General features: G+C 43.0%; 1 protein-coding gene across 5 annotated transcripts in view; it reads left to right on the forward strand.

Moving 5' to 3' along the window:
- LOC143967708 (ligand of Numb protein X 2-like) overlaps window positions 1-19,463 on the forward strand; it is a 114,938-nt gene that overhangs the window by 80,413 nt on the left and 15,062 nt on the right. For all 5 annotated transcript variants that reach the window (XM_077474358.1, XM_077474367.1, XM_077474387.1 and 2 more), the window contains 6 exons: window positions 1,530-1,732; window positions 1,854-2,050; window positions 9,414-9,788; window positions 11,542-11,718; window positions 15,076-15,250; window positions 17,713-17,938. In XM_077474358.1, coding sequence (XP_077330484.1) covers window positions 1,530-1,732; window positions 1,854-2,050; window positions 9,414-9,788; window positions 11,542-11,718; window positions 15,076-15,250; window positions 17,713-17,938 — 1,353 coding nt within the window. The remainder of the gene's footprint in view (window positions 1-1,529; window positions 1,733-1,853; window positions 2,051-9,413; window positions 9,789-11,541; window positions 11,719-15,075; window positions 15,251-17,712; window positions 17,939-19,463) is intronic.

Consider the following 19,463-nt stretch of genomic DNA (forward strand, 5'->3'; position numbering starts at 1 on the left):
AGATTGCAATATGGGTGGCTGGCACTACTTTTTAATGCCAAGCAAATACTGGAAATTGGAACTGGATGATATAGACACAACTGAAATAGGACCACACATGGGCGTAGCATAAGGGTTTGCAGGGGTCACAATTGCAACCCCGCCCCTAGATCCTGTCATATTATCATAGCCTCCACAAAATCCAACTCCAATCTGCCCTAGGGCCCCACAGCCTCTAGTACTTGGCTTCTACTTTGCCTTCCACAGTCCACACACCCTCCCCATTGACTGGGGAGAAGCTGTGAACCATTTTTTGAATGGAAAGGAGCACGAGGTGAGAACGGCCCAGGATGGGGAAGTGCCTGTGCTGTGTGCTGGCAACATGGAATGATAACTGAGCTCAGTGAGGCAAGAGGAGGAGAGTGCTGTCCTGTAGCCACGATGGAACCGATGTCACTGGTGAGTATGACACTGCTCAGTGTCTCCTCCTCTGGGAGGTGACCTTCCCTCAACACTGACGAGAAACCTTCAGAAATCGCTAAAACAAATCCCTTAACACCTCCTGGGGGGGGGGGGGGGGGCTTAAGGGCTGCAGGCTCCAGATTTTGTGTCACGTGGCTTTGCCCTCCCAGGTATAAGTTGACACCCCCCCAAGCACCCTGACCACCCCCTCCCTTCTGTATGCTATGCCCAGCTGCTGAGCTCCTTTCCCATTACAGCACTCCATACTGTTTTTCTCCTCCACAGGGCTGAAATCACATTCCTTTACACCACAGCCAGTTAGCCACGATCTTCACAGGGTGTATCTGCCTACTGCAAATATGCTGCCATTCCGACCACAGAATTTCACAGGTCAGAAGGGCAATATAAAAGCCAGATACACCCTGTGAAGACTGACAGACCATGTGTAAAGGAGTGTGATTTCAGCCCTGTGTAGTGAGGGGGGGGGGGGGTTGGAGCTCTACCAAGTGACCTGCCAGGGGTCCCTGTCCTCTGATTCTCCAGCGGTAATCCCTGTCCTCTGATGTAAGGAGGAACTCTGGGAACTCAAAATTCTTAAGCCACGTTCAGTATCTTGGCGTGCGGTGAATGTATCTGCTCACACCTTGGAAGTAGTGGGGGGGCCAGGTCAAATTTTGCATCGGGGCCCACAAGCTTCAAGCTATGCCTCTGGGATCACATACATTGAAACGCAGAGTAATCATGTCTGGGCTTTTAGATAATGCAGTTTTGACTATTGGCAGCAGTTTTTTCACCTTATACAGCGGTCACTTCTTTATACCAGGTTAAATTGAGACATCCTAATTTGTTGTCTTAATTGTACTGTGTGTGGACATTACACCACCAAAACTCGTTTTCATTAATGTGACATTCTTGGCCTGAAACTTATCCTTGTATATAATCCTAATGTGTGGCTTGTGTTTTTTTGGTTTAGCCCTGTAGGCCACACATTGGTTTATGTGATGATGATATTAAATATTTTAGTCTGCGTGGTCTTTGTGGGAAAAAGTCAACCCCAACTAACCAGCAGTGATTTGTCTGTTCTCTAGGTGTGCAGGTTTCAGAAAATACAAGGCAGACAAAGAGAGGAAGAGCACACCAGGTGGTGTGGGCAAGGGTCCCTGTGAGAATGAACGCAGCCAAGCAAGTGGTATCTCCAGTGTCCTGGCAGAGTCATCCCTGGCTGCAGTGGTGGCTCTGGCAACATCTGAGCCAGGTCTAGTTAATCCAGCATTTGATGAGCACGATGATGGTGAGTTATTTATTTTTTTATTTCGGATTTATGGCATTTTTCCTGTTATTTTAACTTAACTTTATTGCAGTATTGTGGGGGGGATTTGTATCTATTTGTAAGCTTGTTTCCATTCTCTCAGATCAACCTCACAGAACAAGTCTGGTAGCAGAGACGAGCACCATAGAGATACATCGTGATGACACTGAAGAGGAGCTTGGCATGCGCATTGTGGGGGGCAGAGACACTCCTTTGGGCAATATTGTAGTGCAGGATATACTAAAAGACTCTTTGATTGCTACTGATGGCAAAATTATGCCAGGAGATCATATCCTAGAGGTAAGAGAGCTACACAACTGTATACAGCATATTTAACAAAGTTATAAGTGGCATCTTTATTAAAGTGCAACTTCTAACCATGAACTTCTCTTATTTGCTCAGCTTCAGTTTGTTAATGATACAATTGAAAGCATTTTGTTATATGTTAAAGAGGAAGTAAACTCTCCCACTCTGATGCTTCTCTTCATTTAGTCCATTATAATAAGTCATTATCAGACTATAGCCACTGTAATCCAGCCCAAATCGCATATTACTTACTGTTTAAAGAAACTTTAAAAAACTTGTTTCCAGGGGTTAGGCAGCGCCATCTTAAGTATTGTTTTCTGAGTCCACAGTGGAGTGTATTTCCGCCCTTACATTGAGCACTTCCTGTACTGTTAACCAAGCCTCCTTCTCAATCCAGCGTTTCTATGGCAACCCTGCTTCCCTGTTCATAGCTTACTTGTTTATTTCATAGTATTTACTTGTGCCGATGTCTAATGTTTCCCTTTGTCAGACTTATCAGCTTCAGCTGATAAGACTGCAGTAATGGCCAAGTTTAGACTGTATGTGAGGTCACATGGTGTGTAGGAGGAAGCTCTGAGTGATCAGCAGAGTTCAGTGTTGTGCCGTAGGAAGTCCTGATAACAGATAGATAAGACATAGAGAGTGTGCCTTAAATCAGGGGAGATCTGGGCATGCTCAGTGACATCATTCTACAGAACAACAAGGATTACACAATACTAAGCAAGTAAGGAGATATCTACAAGCAGTGTTCATTAGGGTTTTTTTTTTATGCTGATTTACATGGGACAAAGTTGTGGAGGAGGGTTTACAACCACTTTAAGTTCACAATATACCTGCTGATCCAGAAAACCAGTGTGCTCCTAACTTCTGTAGTGACCCGACAGTGCTGCACCGAACTTTTGTACATTGGTATTAGCCCTGTCCAGGTCTGCCTATATAATCAAGATGAGGAGAATGGGAGCTTTTCTGTTGTCTAAAAGACCCAACAGCCTAGAATAACAACCCTGTTCTCCATGTGTACAGTAGAGTGAGTGGACATTATCAACCAGCAGCTGGTGTGCAGTGCAATGCAGCAGGACAACTGCAGTGCTGATGCACCAATCCCGACACATTGCAATGCGTTGTGTTGTTGTATTTTTGTGGTGTTTTTTGACACGAAGTTGCACACTTTATAAAGTACTGTTGGCTGCTGGTGCAAAGCGATGGACTGCCTGCTGTACTTTTTTTCAGCGAACACAAGCCGAGTACATAGACGAGCCATTTTTCCATATTTTGCGGTGGGACTGCGCCAGAAAAGCTGCCAAATGCAGTCCCACCGCACCTGGTGTGAATCGGCCCCAAGACAGGGAATGTGTTACTGGCATGTCTTCCACTTACATTGTGTTCCCCTGTGAATGTTCTGTTTTGTCTGTGTTGGTGTTTTTTTTTTTTTTTTTTTTTATGGCAATAAATGCCAAAATGTAACAAAACCAAGTTGCTTAGCCATTTGTAGAACAAAGTTTGGGGCTTCTGTGGTTTTAAAATGTTTTAATTTTTAATATTGTTTTACACATTTGTGGTTAAATTAATAATGCAGATAGGCTATGCGCGTAACCGAATAAGGAAAAACAGGGTTAAGTTAATAATAGTTATGAGTATTATTCTGTTCTGGCTATGAAATGGAATTGGTGGTTAAATATTTTACAAGACAAAGTTTGTGCACATGACGGTGTTGTCCATATTTTGCAGTCATTAATGAGTCATTTGCCTTTGACCTAAAACTTGTCACACATTCACCAGGCTGCAGACTCCAAAGGGAATTTGGGGAGGGTCTGAGATCAGAATGTGACATTTGCTGCTCTAAGCTTGCCTGAATACAGATTAGAGCGAATAGGTAAAACATTGGCGCTGCAGCTGACTATACACGTGATTTGGCTGCCTATCTCTGGACCATATTAAAGGCTAAGTTCACCTTCTTTTTTTTTTTTTTATTCCAGCTCCCCTATGCACCAATATAGCATTCATGTACTTTTTTTGCAAAAACATCAATGCTTTCCATTAAAATCTACAGCTGCGTACCTTACTCTCCTACATCCGTGATTCAAACTGTATCTATTGCTTCTGTCTTGTGTCCTTACAGACTGTAGGTCATGACACAGGAAGGAGTTGACCAGCTGATCTCATTAGCGCACACCCTGCATCATCCACCCTCCCACTCCCAGCTGCAGGTTTTTTTTTAAATGAAACGCAATCCGTGATCACCCTTGTCACTAAATACACAATATCAGATTGCATAGTGTATGGCCATCTTTATTCAAACGCATAGAGGGGAGTGGACAAACACTCGACTGTCAAGCCCCGTTCACATCTTTGCCACATGCGTTTTTTTGTTTGTTGTTTTTTTTTCTTTAGGGGGGTGCTTTGGAGCATTTTCACACATAGGGCAGCCCATCCACGTAAATGGGCTGCCCTACACACAGCAATTGCCCCAAAGAAGCTTTTAGAACTTTTTTTTTTTTTTTAGAGCGGAGCTTGGTGCGTTTTTTTTGGTGCAGCGCATTTCTGAAATGCAAGGAAACTCACAGATGTGAATGTAGCCTCGTTGTTCTTGTGTTATCGCACCAATTTCACTTTGACGCCCCCGGTCACATCTAGCATAGTGGGAGTGAACATTTTGTGTATTGTTTTTCCTGTGACCCGCATAGGGCAGCCTGTTGCTTTAAATGGGCTTTGCTATATGTGGCTTATAGGACATGTTAGCGTTTTGTGGGTTGCGTGTTTTTTACTGTACGTTTTGCCAGTCGTTTTGTTTACATGGCAAAATGTGTGTTTGCTTCTGCGTTTGGTGTGGTTTTAACAATTTAATGTCACTGAAAGTGCAACTAGTAATTTTAGGTGTATAAAGGTGGCCATACACTATACAATCTGATTGTATAATCTCCTTTAAATTTACCAAATTTATATAATAGGAGGAAACCCCTAGCTAGCCAATTGCTCTGTATCCAATCCGGCAGGCCCTTGCACTACATAATTGATGGCAGATCCAAAGGAGATTGTACAATCATATATGTAGTGCAAGGGCCTGCCGGATTGGATGCAGAGCAATTGGCTAGATAGGTGTTTCCTCCTATTATATAAATTTGATAAATTTAAAGGAGATTATACAAATAGGCCGATGTACGTCGGCAGAATGGCACGGGCAGGCATAATGGCGTACAGGTACGTCCAATCTTTAATGCTGCCCTGCCATCGCGAGTGTGCTGCCGGCGGCGCACTCGCGTGCTGGTCGGGACCCCCGTGAGTCCGGTCGCGGATCCCGCGGACTTGATCGCCGCGGGCATACCCGCGATCGTCTCACAGGGCAGCTAAACTGAGAGGTGCCGTTTGTAAACAGCATCTTCCCGTTCTGCCTAGCAACTAGTGATGCTGATCTCTGCTCCATGTGATTGGAGCAGAGATCCGTGTTCACTAAATGAAAGCCCAGCCCCCAACAGTTAGTAACACACCCCTAGGAACACTTAACCCCTACACTGCCACCCACTGGTTAACCCCATTCACTGCCAGTGTCATTTACACAGGCATCACTGCATTTATATAGCAGTGATTACTGTATAAATGACAATGGTCCCAAAAATGTCTGATGTGTCCGCCATAATGTCGCAGTCACAATAAAAATCGCTGATCGCCGCCATTAATAATAAAAAAAAAAAATTATTAATAAAAATGCCATAAAACTATCCCCTATTTTGTAAACGCTATAACTTTTACGCAAACCAATCAATCGCTTATTGCGATTTTTGATTTTTTTTTTTTTTAATCAAAAAATATGTAGAATACGTATCGGCCTAAACTGAGGGAAAAAAATGTTTGTATATATTTTTGGGGGATATTTATTATAACGAAAAGTAAAAATTTTTATTTTTTTTTTCAAAATTGTTGCTCCTGTTTTTGTTTATAGCGCAAAAAATAAAAACCACAGGGGTGATCAAATACCACTAAAAGAAAGCTCTACTTGTGGGGAAAAAAAGGACGTCAATTTTGTTTGGGAGCCACGTCGCACGACCGCACAATTGTCAGTTAAAGCGACGCAGTGCCGAATCGCAAAAAGTGGTCTGGTCTTTGGCCAGCAAAATGGTCCGGGGCTGAAGTGGTTAAAGTCCAAATCCTTTTTTTTATTTATTTATTTATTTTTTTCATATAGAGTATGTTTTTTTTTTTTGTTTGCCTTCTGTGTCCTCTCTGGGCCAGTTAACAGCAGAACGTGGTCAAATTTCGATCCATGTATGGGCAGCCTGGTTGTAGAGAAGTTGATCTACCAATCGACTTCTCTACAACCAGCCTGTTAGATTTTTTCCCAAATGATCATTGCTGCCATCTATGACCGGCATCACTGATCAGTACATTCTGAGGGTGGGAATGATTCCCCATTCATATGGAATGTGTAGAAGGGGGAATTGGGTCATTTTATTTTCACTCAACCTACTGCAGAAAAAAAAATTATTAGACTATTAGCCTGCCTTAGGGGGTGGTAATATGCTTATGAATGATAATTATAAGATTTAACTCTGCAGGAAGATAATGGTGTATATTTCCTGATTAATGTAAAACAATGTAAACATAGTCTATGAACAGCGTTCTGTATTATGATAAACAAAGGAGCGCTTCTGGCATGGAGCTGACGATCGATGTGAGTTGCAGCTCTGTCTGTATTGTAGGTTTCGTAAATAACAACTATTTATGTTGGAACCAGCGCCGCCACGTCCTATTGTTCATTAAACAATGTTGTAGGAAGGTATTACAGACAACTTGGCATGAATTTTAATCATGACAAAGAGTAAAGCTGGCAGTACACTGACGAAGATCCTTCCATTCACACGTACAAGGTGGAAATTCTCTTCCCGCCAGAACATTGTATTCGGACAGCCCTGCCCGCTGCTTTCAGAATATTCTGATCAGTGCTGCAGTCGCTGATTTGAGAAAAGTTTTCCAACTTGTCCATTCAACAGAAGTTGGCCAAAATGAACGATTTATATTGAGCAGGAGCACCCACACACTGTTCGAAATTGGGCTGGTTCAGTCTGAATGTTCATCAATGTATGGCCAGCTTTAATCCTTAAAGTAACTTGAATAATGAACATAAGCAATAAAGGTAACCATAGAAAAACAGATGACCAGTTGTAAGGCATCTTCCTATCTTTCAGTGGTTTATAATCTACTGGAACTAGCTGTTTTCTTTCTGAATTAACACAATCTAGATAAACAGCTTCTTACAGTAGCAATTGATTTAAACGAGAATTGACCATACTTCTCTGTATCATCTGTACCAGGGCCGTCTTTAAGGCAGGGCAAAAGGGGCAGCTGCCCTGGGCCCTGTCATTGTTGTGGGGCCCAAAGCAGCTGCTTCATACTTGCCAACTATCCCAGTTGCCTTGTTTTAGTCCTGTGCTGTGTCCTCATATCTCAGTGTGAAGTGCTGGTACTAATGCTGTCCAGCTCTGCGCTATTGTTGTGTACAGATGACTCATCTGCAGACCCTGTGTTTACATGCAAATAATCAGAATTCGTATGTAAATAGCGGCAGCATTACTAAGTAAATAGCTGCCACCCGGCGGCGTTGATATGTAAACAAAGGCAGCATTCATACGTATATCATGCTCCCCTGCAGTGAGGAGATGATGTACTGTAACCTTTATCAACCAATCAGTGAGCAGTATTACTGTATAGTAATCTCTAGAAACCAATTAACAAGCCGAAATCATTTGCTGTAACCTCTAGCAACTAATCAGTGAGCCAGAATGTGCTGTAACCTCTAGCAACCAGTCAGTAAGCAGTAATGATATGCTGTAACCACTGGCAACCAATCGCAATTGCTGCCTGATCTGATACAGTTTAAGTATAGCTGCTATTTATTGTATGTCTCAGAGCAGGTGGAGAGTGAAATTGAAGTGGGGGGGGAGGCCCAAGAAAATTTTGCCCATGGTCTAATCAATATTAAAGATGGCCCTGATCTGCACTGATCATAGTGCACTTACTTTTGCTCTCCTGTGATCCAGAATTGGCTGACAGCGGGCTAAAGAAAGCCCACTGCCAGCTGACGATACAGAGCCACTCCAGGCTGTGGGAGGATCCCGACCATATTGTCAAGATCTGCCCAGTTGTCTAATTGACAGCTGGCCCTGGCTCCTAGCATGCCACTGAGAGCCAAAGCCAGCTGGACCCAGGGGCTGCTGGAGTCCAGAGTGGAGAGTGATGACTGACAAGCAGAGTGATCAGCAGTCATGTGAGTTCTCTGTTCTCCATTTTAGAGCTGAGGTGGGACAGCTGCAGCACTGAGAGGTGTGTGTGTGTGTGTGTGTGTGTGTGTGAACCACACATAGCCCAACTTTTTGCAAGCAGTAATCAAATTTTTGTCTCGTATGTTGTTTTTTTTTTTTACTGGTCTATGTATGACCATCCTAAAAATCAGGTCATTTAAATCTGAACTCTAGGAATTTTTATTGCAGCTTTACATTGTTCCAGCTTGGCACATTGTAAGCATACATATCCTACACCTGATGGATTCCTTGAGAAGGTGGAAATTGCTGTAGTTGTTGGCTCTACTACAATGATGGCTGCAATCTATGTGAGTGGCTGCCTCTTTGAACACCGATCCCAGGGGGGTCGCTTACTCAACAGTGCCATCCATCTACAGCAGTGTTTCTCAACTGAGCAGCAAATTGTATCACCTGTGATGTATTTCAGTTATCTCGAAAACCTGGCCTGTTAGTGGGTCCTGAGGACAGGAGTTGAGAACCACTGATCTACAGAATGCTTTGTTTTTTTTTCTTTTATTTTAATACAAGGTATTCTCTGATTTGAGGAGGAGGCGCGATGTCACAATCTCCACCTGATCCAAGCAGAGAAGTCTTGTATTCATTGAAAATGTTTTCAATGAATGGTGGCTGTGCTGAGCATGCAACCTCCTGTGGCCAGTGTTGAGCATGCAACCTCCTGTGGCCAGTGTTGAGCATGCAACCTCCTGTGGCCAGTGTTGAGCATGCAACCTCCTGTGGCCAGTGTTGAGCATGCAACCTCCTGTGGCCAGTGTTGAGCATGCAACCTCCTGTGGCCAGTGTTGAGTGGGGCAGCTGCTTGCATAGAATATGAGCAGCTTTGAGTGCTGAAAATGTCAGTGATTTCCAGCTTACCCCGTGGTCCATCAGGTATGACATGTGCATACTTGCATTGTGCAAAGCTGGACCAATATAAGTATGCAATAAAAATAATTCCTGGCGTTCAGAATTACTATTTTTAAAATTTTATTTTAGTTCTTGATTGTGTGTTTGTAGTCAGAAGCATATTTTTTTTTTTTCTTATGTTTATCCCCTGCATATTTCAGGTCAATGGCATGAACATTGGCAGCGTAACCCACAGCCAAGCCATTGCTTTGCTCCGCCAGCCCTCTACTGTCCTGTATCTCACGGTGTTGCAGGAGAAAGGCTTCTCTCAGAGGTCTCAGCGTGCAGAGAGTGGTACCCCACCTAGTCTTGGCAAGGAGGTCATCCAAGTTGCATTGATGAAGCGGGATCGGTCTGAACCTCTTGGAATTAAGCTGGTCAGAAAGACCGAAGAACCTGGAGTTTTTGTTCTGGATTTGTTGGATGGAGGACTTGCTTCAAAGGATGGGAGGCTGAAGTGTAATGATAAGGTGCTATCAATCAATGGTCATGATCTCAGACAAGGAACTCCTGAGACCGCAGCACAGATCATTCAGGTAATCTAGAAAGAGACAAGACCAGATATACGCATTTTTGTGTAGAAGCCTGACTGAATTCTGCTTGTGTAAAGTGATTTGTAAACGATCACCTTGTAAAACAACCATTCAGTTTAAAATAGAAATTAAAGGTAAAACATTTGTGTATAGATATAAAAAAAAAAAAAAACATTATAAATACCTTTTTTCCCCTTTGCTTATAAGTGATCACATTCCTTCTGTTCTCAGCTGCATAAGAGCTGGGGGGAGGAGAAGCAACAGTACACTGTTCTTCCCAGTAAAAAGCTGGGGGGGCATGTCAGGACATTGAAGGAGGGCAGGCTGAGTTCCCAGCATAGCTATAGAACTGGCCACGCTGTGCTCTAGTCCCAGTGTGGTCATTTTTTAATAGGAAAGCAGAGGGACTGGCTTTAATGAGGAAGTAAACCCTGATGAGTTTACTTCCTCTTACATTGTCTGCAAAGGTAAAGCATAATGGACTACTATGCATCGCATAGTAGTCCATTATGTGTCACTTACCTGACATAGGAGCCAGCGAAGTCACCGCTGTCCCCTGTAGTTCGGAGCATCCATCTTCTTGGTGGGTCTCGCCGCTCCGCCGCTGTCATTCAGCGAAGCTGCGATGACGTCACTCCCGCGCATGCGGAGCCGCCACTCGCGGCATATGGCCGTTGACCGCGGTGCCTGTCTTTCGGCAAATATCTCCGTAGGTTTAGGAGATATTTCTTCAACCTACAGGTAAGCCTTAATCTAGGCTTACCTGTAGGTCAAAGTTGGTTGTAAGGGTTTACAACCACTTTAACAGCAGAGATTTCCCACACGGGAAGCAATACAAAGAGAACTGGATACTTTCTCATACAAGTACATGGTACAGCAGACGCGTATCAGGAATATGAAGTGTTGGGGTAGCAAACACTTTAACTTCCCAGGTCCCTCTGCATAGCAGAAGAAAACTTTTCTGTTTTTAAGAGTTTAAAAAATAATACAAATTGCTGCTTACATTTTAATTGCACTTTTGCAAATGTATGCTATGTGAATGAGAACATGTGACAGATATAAAGTAGTGTTATCCCAGTTTGACTGCAAAAGTATAAATGTCCTTTAAAAGAGAAGTATAGCCAAAGCTATTTTGGTTGTATTTCTATAGCTCACAGGAGTGCAGTTCGCTCTGCACTCCTGTGACCAGTTTTCAGCCTACAGCGTGCTGAATCCTGCTGTCTGCTGATGTCACAGAGCCAGTCCAAGATCTGAAAAGATCCCAACCATATGGTCAGTGTCCGCCAAGAAGCCTGGACCAGCAGCTGGCTCGGCCGCTCCGCAATCCACTGTATGTGTGTGTGTAATATAAATATTAAAAAAAATAATATAAATATATATATATATATATATATATATATATATATATATATATATATATATATATATATATATATATAAAATATATTATACACACACACTCTCTCTATTTTATGTATTTATTTTTTTTCTAAATCCCGAACTTCTTTTAAAACAAGCAGAGGTACTTTATCTCTCAGTATTATTCATGATGTCAGATTGTGTAGGTCTTTGCATTGCAGCTTTCACCATTTCAGTGATGATGGCTGCACATGCGGAATCTCTTCTTTTGTAGACTGTGATAACCTTGTATATACATTTTAAACACAAGTTTAAAAACAAGTTAACCTCAAGTTGTTTACTAACATATGGATGTAAATGCTGCTTTATTTTTTGTTGTTTTTTTTTTTTTTTACAGCTAAGCGAGGCACGAGTGAACTTTGTGGTCCTCAGACAAACCACACCACCGCCCATAGATGTAGAAGAGGGGACTTCATCAGGAAGCAGCAGTAGCAGTAGCAATGGAGGAAGCCCAGTGCATGCACGCAGGAGACAGAGTCAGCAGTCATGCCAGAGGCGATCCACACATCAGAGGGTAAGTATTAAAAGGGTCTGCTAGGAATTTGTCACAAGAGAACACAATCTGTTCACAGGTGCCTGTTGTGAGCCTATTGGATAGAGTAAATGGCTTCTGTGCCATGCAGAAACTACTCACCAGATCAGCATTTGGATGGAAACTTTGTTGTGTGGATGCCTGCCTATGTGCATGCCTCTTGTGTGTCATCCACTGTTCCTTATAGTCCAGAACATACAAATGTTACAAAGTAAACCTTGTGTAGATTGCCAATTCATGCTTGAACCTGGGTGTCGTTGAGTAGCTAAATCTTAGTGTATCTTGCAGTATCGCTCAACACCCGACTCAATCTACATTCATCTGAGACCAGAACAATGCATTTTGCCCCTCTTCAGAAAGGATTCCAGTACACCATCTGTTAATGAGGCCAACGTTGGAACTTTAGTTCATCCTTTTAAAGCTAGAGCTATAAATTCTCAGTGCATGGGATCATGCCACACTGATGACCTTCCTTCCCAATGACTTCATAGGTTGTATCTCCGGTTATAGGGGATTTTAAATGTAAAAATGGCCCTAGAAATTTTTTTTTTTTTTTTTTTTTTTTTTACACAAAAAATAAGCCTGTCAATGGCTTAGGTTATCCACGAACAAGAGGAAGCAATACAATAAATGATTCTACTTTTTATCAATCATAGTATTTTTTTTTTTCCAGTTTTTTTTAGATTTCATTAAATATGGAATTAAACATGTAGCTTAAGTTCACCTTAGTGGATGAGTGGAGTGTTTTTGACAAAATTGATTTTACCACGAGATTTCACTAAAACAAAAACTCTTCATTTGACAAAAACTCTTCATTTGACTTATTGAGCTGCTTATGTGAAATTTGCCAATCTTCCCATGGGGAAGCTAATTCTGGTGACAACCAGGGATTTCTCTAAAACTGTAGGGGTTTTCTATCAATTCTTGTTGTGGCTAATGGTTCAGGAAGTGAATGGAAATGGCTCTAATGCAACAAAGATGGCAAAAGGGTGACGGGGTTAGAACACTCTCTTGCCCTATCCAAAAATTAAGACTATGCAAGCCCCTCTATTAGAGGCTAGCATAGCACACTGTGTAAGTTGTATTTAAAAATGAGCAAATACTGTATATCAGCTGTCTTAAGGCAGGTCACATCACTCGCGGCCGATTTACAGCTCTAGGCATCTTCTGTGGGATGAGCCGCAATCTCCCTCTGACGTCAGAGGGAGATCACATGACCGGTCGTCTCCTCAGCAGAAGCCACCCATTGGAGCTGGAAAGCGGCCACGAGTCATGTGACTGGCCTGAAGACAGCTGAAATTCAGTATTTACACTCCTCGTTTTTAAATACAACTTACACAGTGTGCTATGCCAGCCTCTGAGAGGGGCTGGCAGTGAGAAATTTAATAATTTATTATTACAATAATGGTGGGGGGCGGGGCCACAGACATGACTCGTGGCCAGGTTGGCCAGTGAATGGGGGACGTACGGGTGCTACAGAAGTGGCGGGCTCCCAATTAAGATTAGCGAATGCAGCAGGAAGGGCACTATGGTCTCGACCGGCCTGGGTTTGTCTTCTTGGTGGCAGTGGGACACTACTTGTGCTTGCCACCTCACCAGCTTGAACTGCACTTATGGGACTTGCCACATCACCAAGTATTACTGCAGTGCTGGATGTACGATCAGGGTGTACTAGGCCACTGGTGCTTGCCAGTTCACCAGAACCTCAACAGCAGAAGATCGGGGTCTGGTACGCCTGACCTTGGCAGGGGACCACAACTCTGTCGTCAGAGCTATCTGTCATGGAGCTGCTGTCATCTACAGGAACTGAGCCTGAATCTGACCGATTTCCTCTTCGGTATTTTGCATGCTCAGAAACGTGTAGGCCTTTTCACTAGTGTACCTTCGATTTACCATTTTGGGCTCTAAATTTAGTGGTACACTAGTGAGATTCACAGGTAAAAAAGCTCCTGACTGTTAGTGACTGATTCAAACGCTACCAAAAAAACTGTTGGCGATTGCAGGGATCAGGCCTGACTCTGCGAACGCTGCAGTTATGTGTGTTTAGTGTTTTTTCTAAGTGACAGTGATCGATCGATACTGCACTTGGGTGGGCTGGGCGGAGGGGCAAAATACAGGTGCTGGCAGGTATCTGGGCTAATCCCGCTAACGCTGCGTTTTTGGGGACGCTAGAGTAGATCACATCAGATATCGATCCGTTCAGATACTATACCACTAAGGGTATTCGTGCTTGCATGGGGTTGGCGCTACTGATACTAACCTGATGCTGCCTGGGGCAACGCAGACCCGATCTGACCCTAAAACCTAACTTATATCACCCGCCAGGTGATTAGGGGGTTAAACCTTTATTAGGTAATAAACGGCGGATGCCCGGACATTATAAAAAACAAACTATCTAGTGTCACCCGTAAACAGTTATACAGTGATCACCGGTGAAAGGGTTAACTAGGGGGCAATCGGGGGTTAAAACCTTTACTAGGTAGTATATGGGGGTACCTGACGCTATAAAAAGCTGACGGCGAACCTAAATACTTGCCTAACTAGCGTCACCTGTGACACTAATACGGCGATCAGAAAAACGATGATGGCGACGAGGGGTGATCAAGGGGTTAAACCTTTATTTGGGGGGTACCCTAGACCTAAAGGGGCCTAACACTAACTGCCCTACCACTTATAACAGTCAGAAATGACACCAATGCAGTAATTGGTAAAAAAATGCTATTGGTGTCACTGTGACAGGGGGTGTGGGGGGGGGGGGGTGATCGGGGGGTGATTAGTGTTGCCTGTGTGTTCTACTGTAAGTGTAGTGTTGGTGAAAACTCGCTTGGATGTCTTCTCTCCTCGGAAGCCATAACAAAAAGTCTTTACGAGGAGAGAAGACATCACTTCCTCTGCTTCTGTTTACATTTCAGAAGCAGAAGAAGCTTGTCATTTGCCAGGAGCGATCGCGAGGGGGTGGCCATGAATTAGTGGCCTCCCCCTCAGCACGGATCGCTCCTGGAGGGATGCCGACCACCTCGGGCACCGGGGGGAGGGGGCGCGCAATGCAATCCATACGTTACTTTGCCTGCCTGTGCCATTCTGCCGCAGTATATCTGCGTGAGATGGTCGGCAAGTTGTTAAGGGACCATAATCTACATTTTTTTTTTTTTTTGTCTGTGCTGACAATCATTAAAAAATAACATTATTATTCATTTCATTGGAAGGATAGATTTTTCTATCTATATTTATGGAGTTTAGTGAGACAAGTTAATTCTATATTACCTGCTAAGCCTTAACATGTGTTTTTTTTTTTTTGTTTTTTTTTTTTTTGTTTTTTGTTCCATACACAAAATATAGGATCAACTTCCAGTACTTTCTGGCCTAGAGAAGACCCTCACCCTGAAGAAAGAGCCAAGAGAATCTCTGGGAATTACCATAGGAGGAGGCCGTGACCATAAAAATAAGCTCCCTATCTATGTGTCCAGTGTTCAGCCAGTTGGCTGTCTATTCAGGGATGGGAGAATTAAAAAAGGTAAAAATGTGTCTCGCTTTGTTGTATTTTATTGCTGCAAATCACTTTTAGGGACCAGGTTTCAACATTCCATACAACTACCATGATTAGACTTGTGCTGATGCCCCCACCCGCACAACTTTTCACTGGGAAGACCAGTAAAAATAGCGCCGCTTTACCGCCGGCGCTGATCCCGCCCCAGTGTGAAAGGGGCCTTATACTGCATATGTTGTTTTACAGGATGAAGGGTATACTCGCATATACTTTAACCACTTCCGGACCTCCGCACACTGATACGTCCTAACTTTGAAGATGGATATCTTCGTTATGGCAGCAGCTAGCTGCCATAACACTGGTATCCTCTTCTTCGGCGGGGGTGGTCCGGTTTCCGACAATAGTTGTCTCTGTGGCAGATTTACAGCGAGATCACTTTTATCGGCAGCGGGAGAGGCCCCCCCCCCCCCCCCCTGCTGCGCTACAGTGCCCTTCACCACTTATCTGAGCCGTCAGTAGCGGCAGAGGAGATCGGATGCTTGTCCTTCCTGGGTTTGGAGACGAGCGAGGGGAAGATGACTCCCACCCGTCTCCATACCATTGCAGGACGGAAGCAACGTCAAAACTTCACTTCCGCCCATAGCTCTTAAAAGGCCATTTTTTTTTTTTTTTAAATTGCATTTTAGTGTAAATATGAGATCTGAGGTCATCTTGAACCCAGATCTCATATTTAAGAGGACCTGTCATGCCTTTTTCTCTTTTACAAGGGATGTTTACATTTCTTGTAATAGGAATAAAAGTGACACCATTTTTTTTTTTGTTGTTTTTTTTGTTAACGCGCCCCGTCCTGCCGAGCTCGTGTTCAGAATCAAACGCACACGTGAGTAGAGCCCGCATATGAAAACGGTGTTTAAATAACACGTGAGTTGATCGGTACAGCGAGAGCAATAATTCTAGCCCCAGAGCGCCTCTGTAATTCAAAACATGCAACTTGTAGAATTTTTTAAATGGCGCCTTAAGGGTAAAAGTTTTTCATCATGCCACGAGCAGGCGCAATTTTGAAGCCTGACATGCTGGGTGTCAATTTACTCGGCGTAACATTATCTTTCACAATATAAAAAAAAAATCTTATTTTTTTTTAATTCAAAAAAGTGTATTTTCTTCCCAAAAATAGTGCGCTTGTAAGACCGCTGCGCAAATACGGTGTGACAGAAAGTATTGCAACAACTGCCATTTTTATTCTCTAGGGTGTTAGAACAAAATGTATAATGTTTGGGGGTTCTAAGTAATTTTCCAGCAAAAAAACCCAAAAAACGTTTTTTAACGTGTAAACCACAAATCTCAGAAAGAGGCCCGGTCCTTAAGTGGTTAAAGAATAGAACACTTGGCTTACCCTTGAAGTGTAAAACTACATTTTGAGTAACTATTTTTGGTAACATATTTGGAAATATTTTGTGACCATTTGTGTTTTCAAGGGAGAGATTCCTACACTTTTCTTGCCCTAGACCAGTGATGGCGAACCTTGGCACCCCAGATGTTTTGGAATTACATTTCCCATGATGCTCTTGCCCTCTGCAGTGTAGTGGAGCATCATGGGAAATGTAGTTTCAAAACATCTGGAGTGCCAAGGTCCGCCATCACTGCTCTAGAGGTAAAGGAAGAGGCTATCTTCCTTAAGTGAAATGTCGCCTTTAAAGTACATACCACAGCTTAGCTGTTAAAAAAAAAAAAAGTGCTAATATCCCCATTTATATGTGTAGCCTGTGCACAGCCTATCAGCACAAACTCTTTGGTGCTAGACCACCCTTCACCCTGCCTAAATTGCAGAATGATGGAAGTACACCCTTGTGGCTTTGGCTCAAATTGCGCATGTGCACAGTGCTCTCTTCACTGCACAGGAGTCGCATCACATGGCACACATTGGGTGCCTTAAATGTATGCTGAGCTGCGCATGCAGCTGACAGGCAAGGGGAAGGATTATGACAGAAGTGACTGATTAGGGTCACTTCTGTCATAAAAACCCGGACAGTAAGTTTTGAAAAAGCTGTGTTAATAACACTTTAAGATAAAACATGCACATATTTCACTGCCTATAGCATAAATATATCTGTGTCAATAATTATTTTTAAGCATCTATGTAATGAACAGTTTTTAAGTCTATAAGCACACTTGAAGATTTACATTAGTCAAATCCAAGAGGCTCATGTAAAATGCATTTTCTGGGTTGATGAAGCAATTTTGTTCACTTGTAAATCTTCTGCTGAGGCAAAAGTTAGGATTTTTATTAGTTCAAATGTTAATACATGCTCAGTCATTATTTTTATTTTATTTTTATTTTATTTTTTTAGGCTAGATTCATTCTAATAGAAATAGAGATCATAAATAAAGTCTATATACTATATCTAATGTCTATCTACATTTATTGTATATACAGTAGACTACATCTTACCTGACATAATAGTGTGACTGAACATACATTCTCTGTACAGGCGATGTTCTTCTTAATATAAATGGGACTGACCTGACCAGCTTGAGCTATATGGATGCAGTTTCTGCTCTGAAGTGTAATGCTGCTTCTCACACTGTGGTCCTGAAGGTATTGGAGTTGGCACCCACAGAGCGACAAGGAGAGCCTACGGAGGGAGGTGCTGAGGGCCTGAGGGACCCTGGTGGCATCTGGTCTCCACTATGGATACACTGGCTTGGCCTTCCAAGGTATGTTGCGTGTGCACTTTTTTTTTACACAAATAATACATAATGATGTTTTAGAGAGAACGTGTGTTATCTATTATATTTTTGGGGGTGCACACTGCGGACTTACCCTACTCTTCCCTCAAAGTAAGAATGTAGAACTGTATTTTCTGCCAGCGGTTTCTTTTTTTTGCAGTGTCTAAGAGCGTTTTGAAATGGTGTGGAAGCATTTTTGCTAAGGAGCGCGTGGCCGCTGGTGTCCTTAACCATTAAATAGCTGGTTGTTGAGGAGCAGGCCAGCAAGCCCGCCGCAGCATCCTTGACAATGGATGAATTGTCAGCTGTCAGTGGGGTTCCCTTTCGACAGCTGAATGTAAACTAAACAATTGCCAACAATAGAAAATTTAAGAAAAAAAACTGCGTGGCCCCTCCCAATCCATACCAGGCCCTAGGGATACCAATGCTACCTTTTCTGACTAGGCAGGCTTTTGTTTAGCCTGAGTCTGCTCGCTCCAAGGTCTCCAGAATGGGTTCCCTAAAATTGCCCAAATCTGATAGAACCTTGTAAGCAAATTTACCTCCTCTTAGAACCTGTGTTATATGCTGACTGACCTTACTCTAAAAAGCTCATTGTTCCTCTTAAATCTGTTCCTTAGCAACATCCTATTATGGGGATTTTCTGCAGAAATGGATATTCCCTGTGGTGGACCCAGCCATTTTTTTGTCCTAGCGGACAAAAAGTTATAAGTCCCATTTCGGGCCCCATTGTCCTTGGTGAGCTCCGCAATGCATCCTGCTGTTGCGTCCAGATGCTAGCTGTCTGAACTAAATGCATGTCTTGAGACCTTAAATCCATCTCAACGTATCCCTTCATTTACCACCACTTGGAGCTTTTGCCTTTGGCCTTGGGTTACTGTGTGTACAGCTTGTACTCTTTGCCAGATTTCCAGGTTGAGGCTCCTGTCTGTCCACATGCGGAGAATCCTGCTTGACGGCACTCCCATGCAGGAAATGCCTCGAGCAGCTACACTGTTTTCGTTTTTCCTTGATCAAGTATATCAAGTGGATTTCAAGGGTTAAAAGAACTCTTCTCCAGACAGAGGGGTTGCACTCCTGCAGGTAGTTGTTACATAGTAGGTGAGGTTGAAAACACGCCAGTCCATCGTGTGTGTGTGTGTGTGTGTGTGTGTGTGTGCGCGCGCGCGCGCGCTCTTATGTCAGTATTACATTGTATATCCCTGTATATTGTGGTCATTCAGGTGCTTATCTAATCTTTTTTGAACTTTATTGATGCTCCCTTCTGATGTGGAAGAGAATTCCACATCCTTACCACTCTTACAGTAAAGAACCCTCTACGCAGTTTAAGATTAAACCACTTCTCTCTTAATTTTCTTGAATGGCCACGTGTCTTTTTTTAAATTCCCTTTTGCGGAAAAGATTTATCCCTGTTGTGGGGTCACTATTATGATGTTTGTACATTGAAATCATATCCCATCTCAAGAGTCTCTTCTGAGACTTCAGTGCTCATAACCTTTCCTCATAACTAAGG

The sequence above is a fragment of the Lithobates pipiens genome, unplaced genomic scaffold, assembly GCF_037356315.1.
Source record: "Lithobates pipiens isolate NorthernLeopardFrog02 unplaced genomic scaffold, aLitPip1_a1.2 Scaffold_1, whole genome shotgun sequence".
Lineage (NCBI taxonomy): Eukaryota > Metazoa > Chordata > Amphibia > Anura > Ranidae > Lithobates > Lithobates pipiens.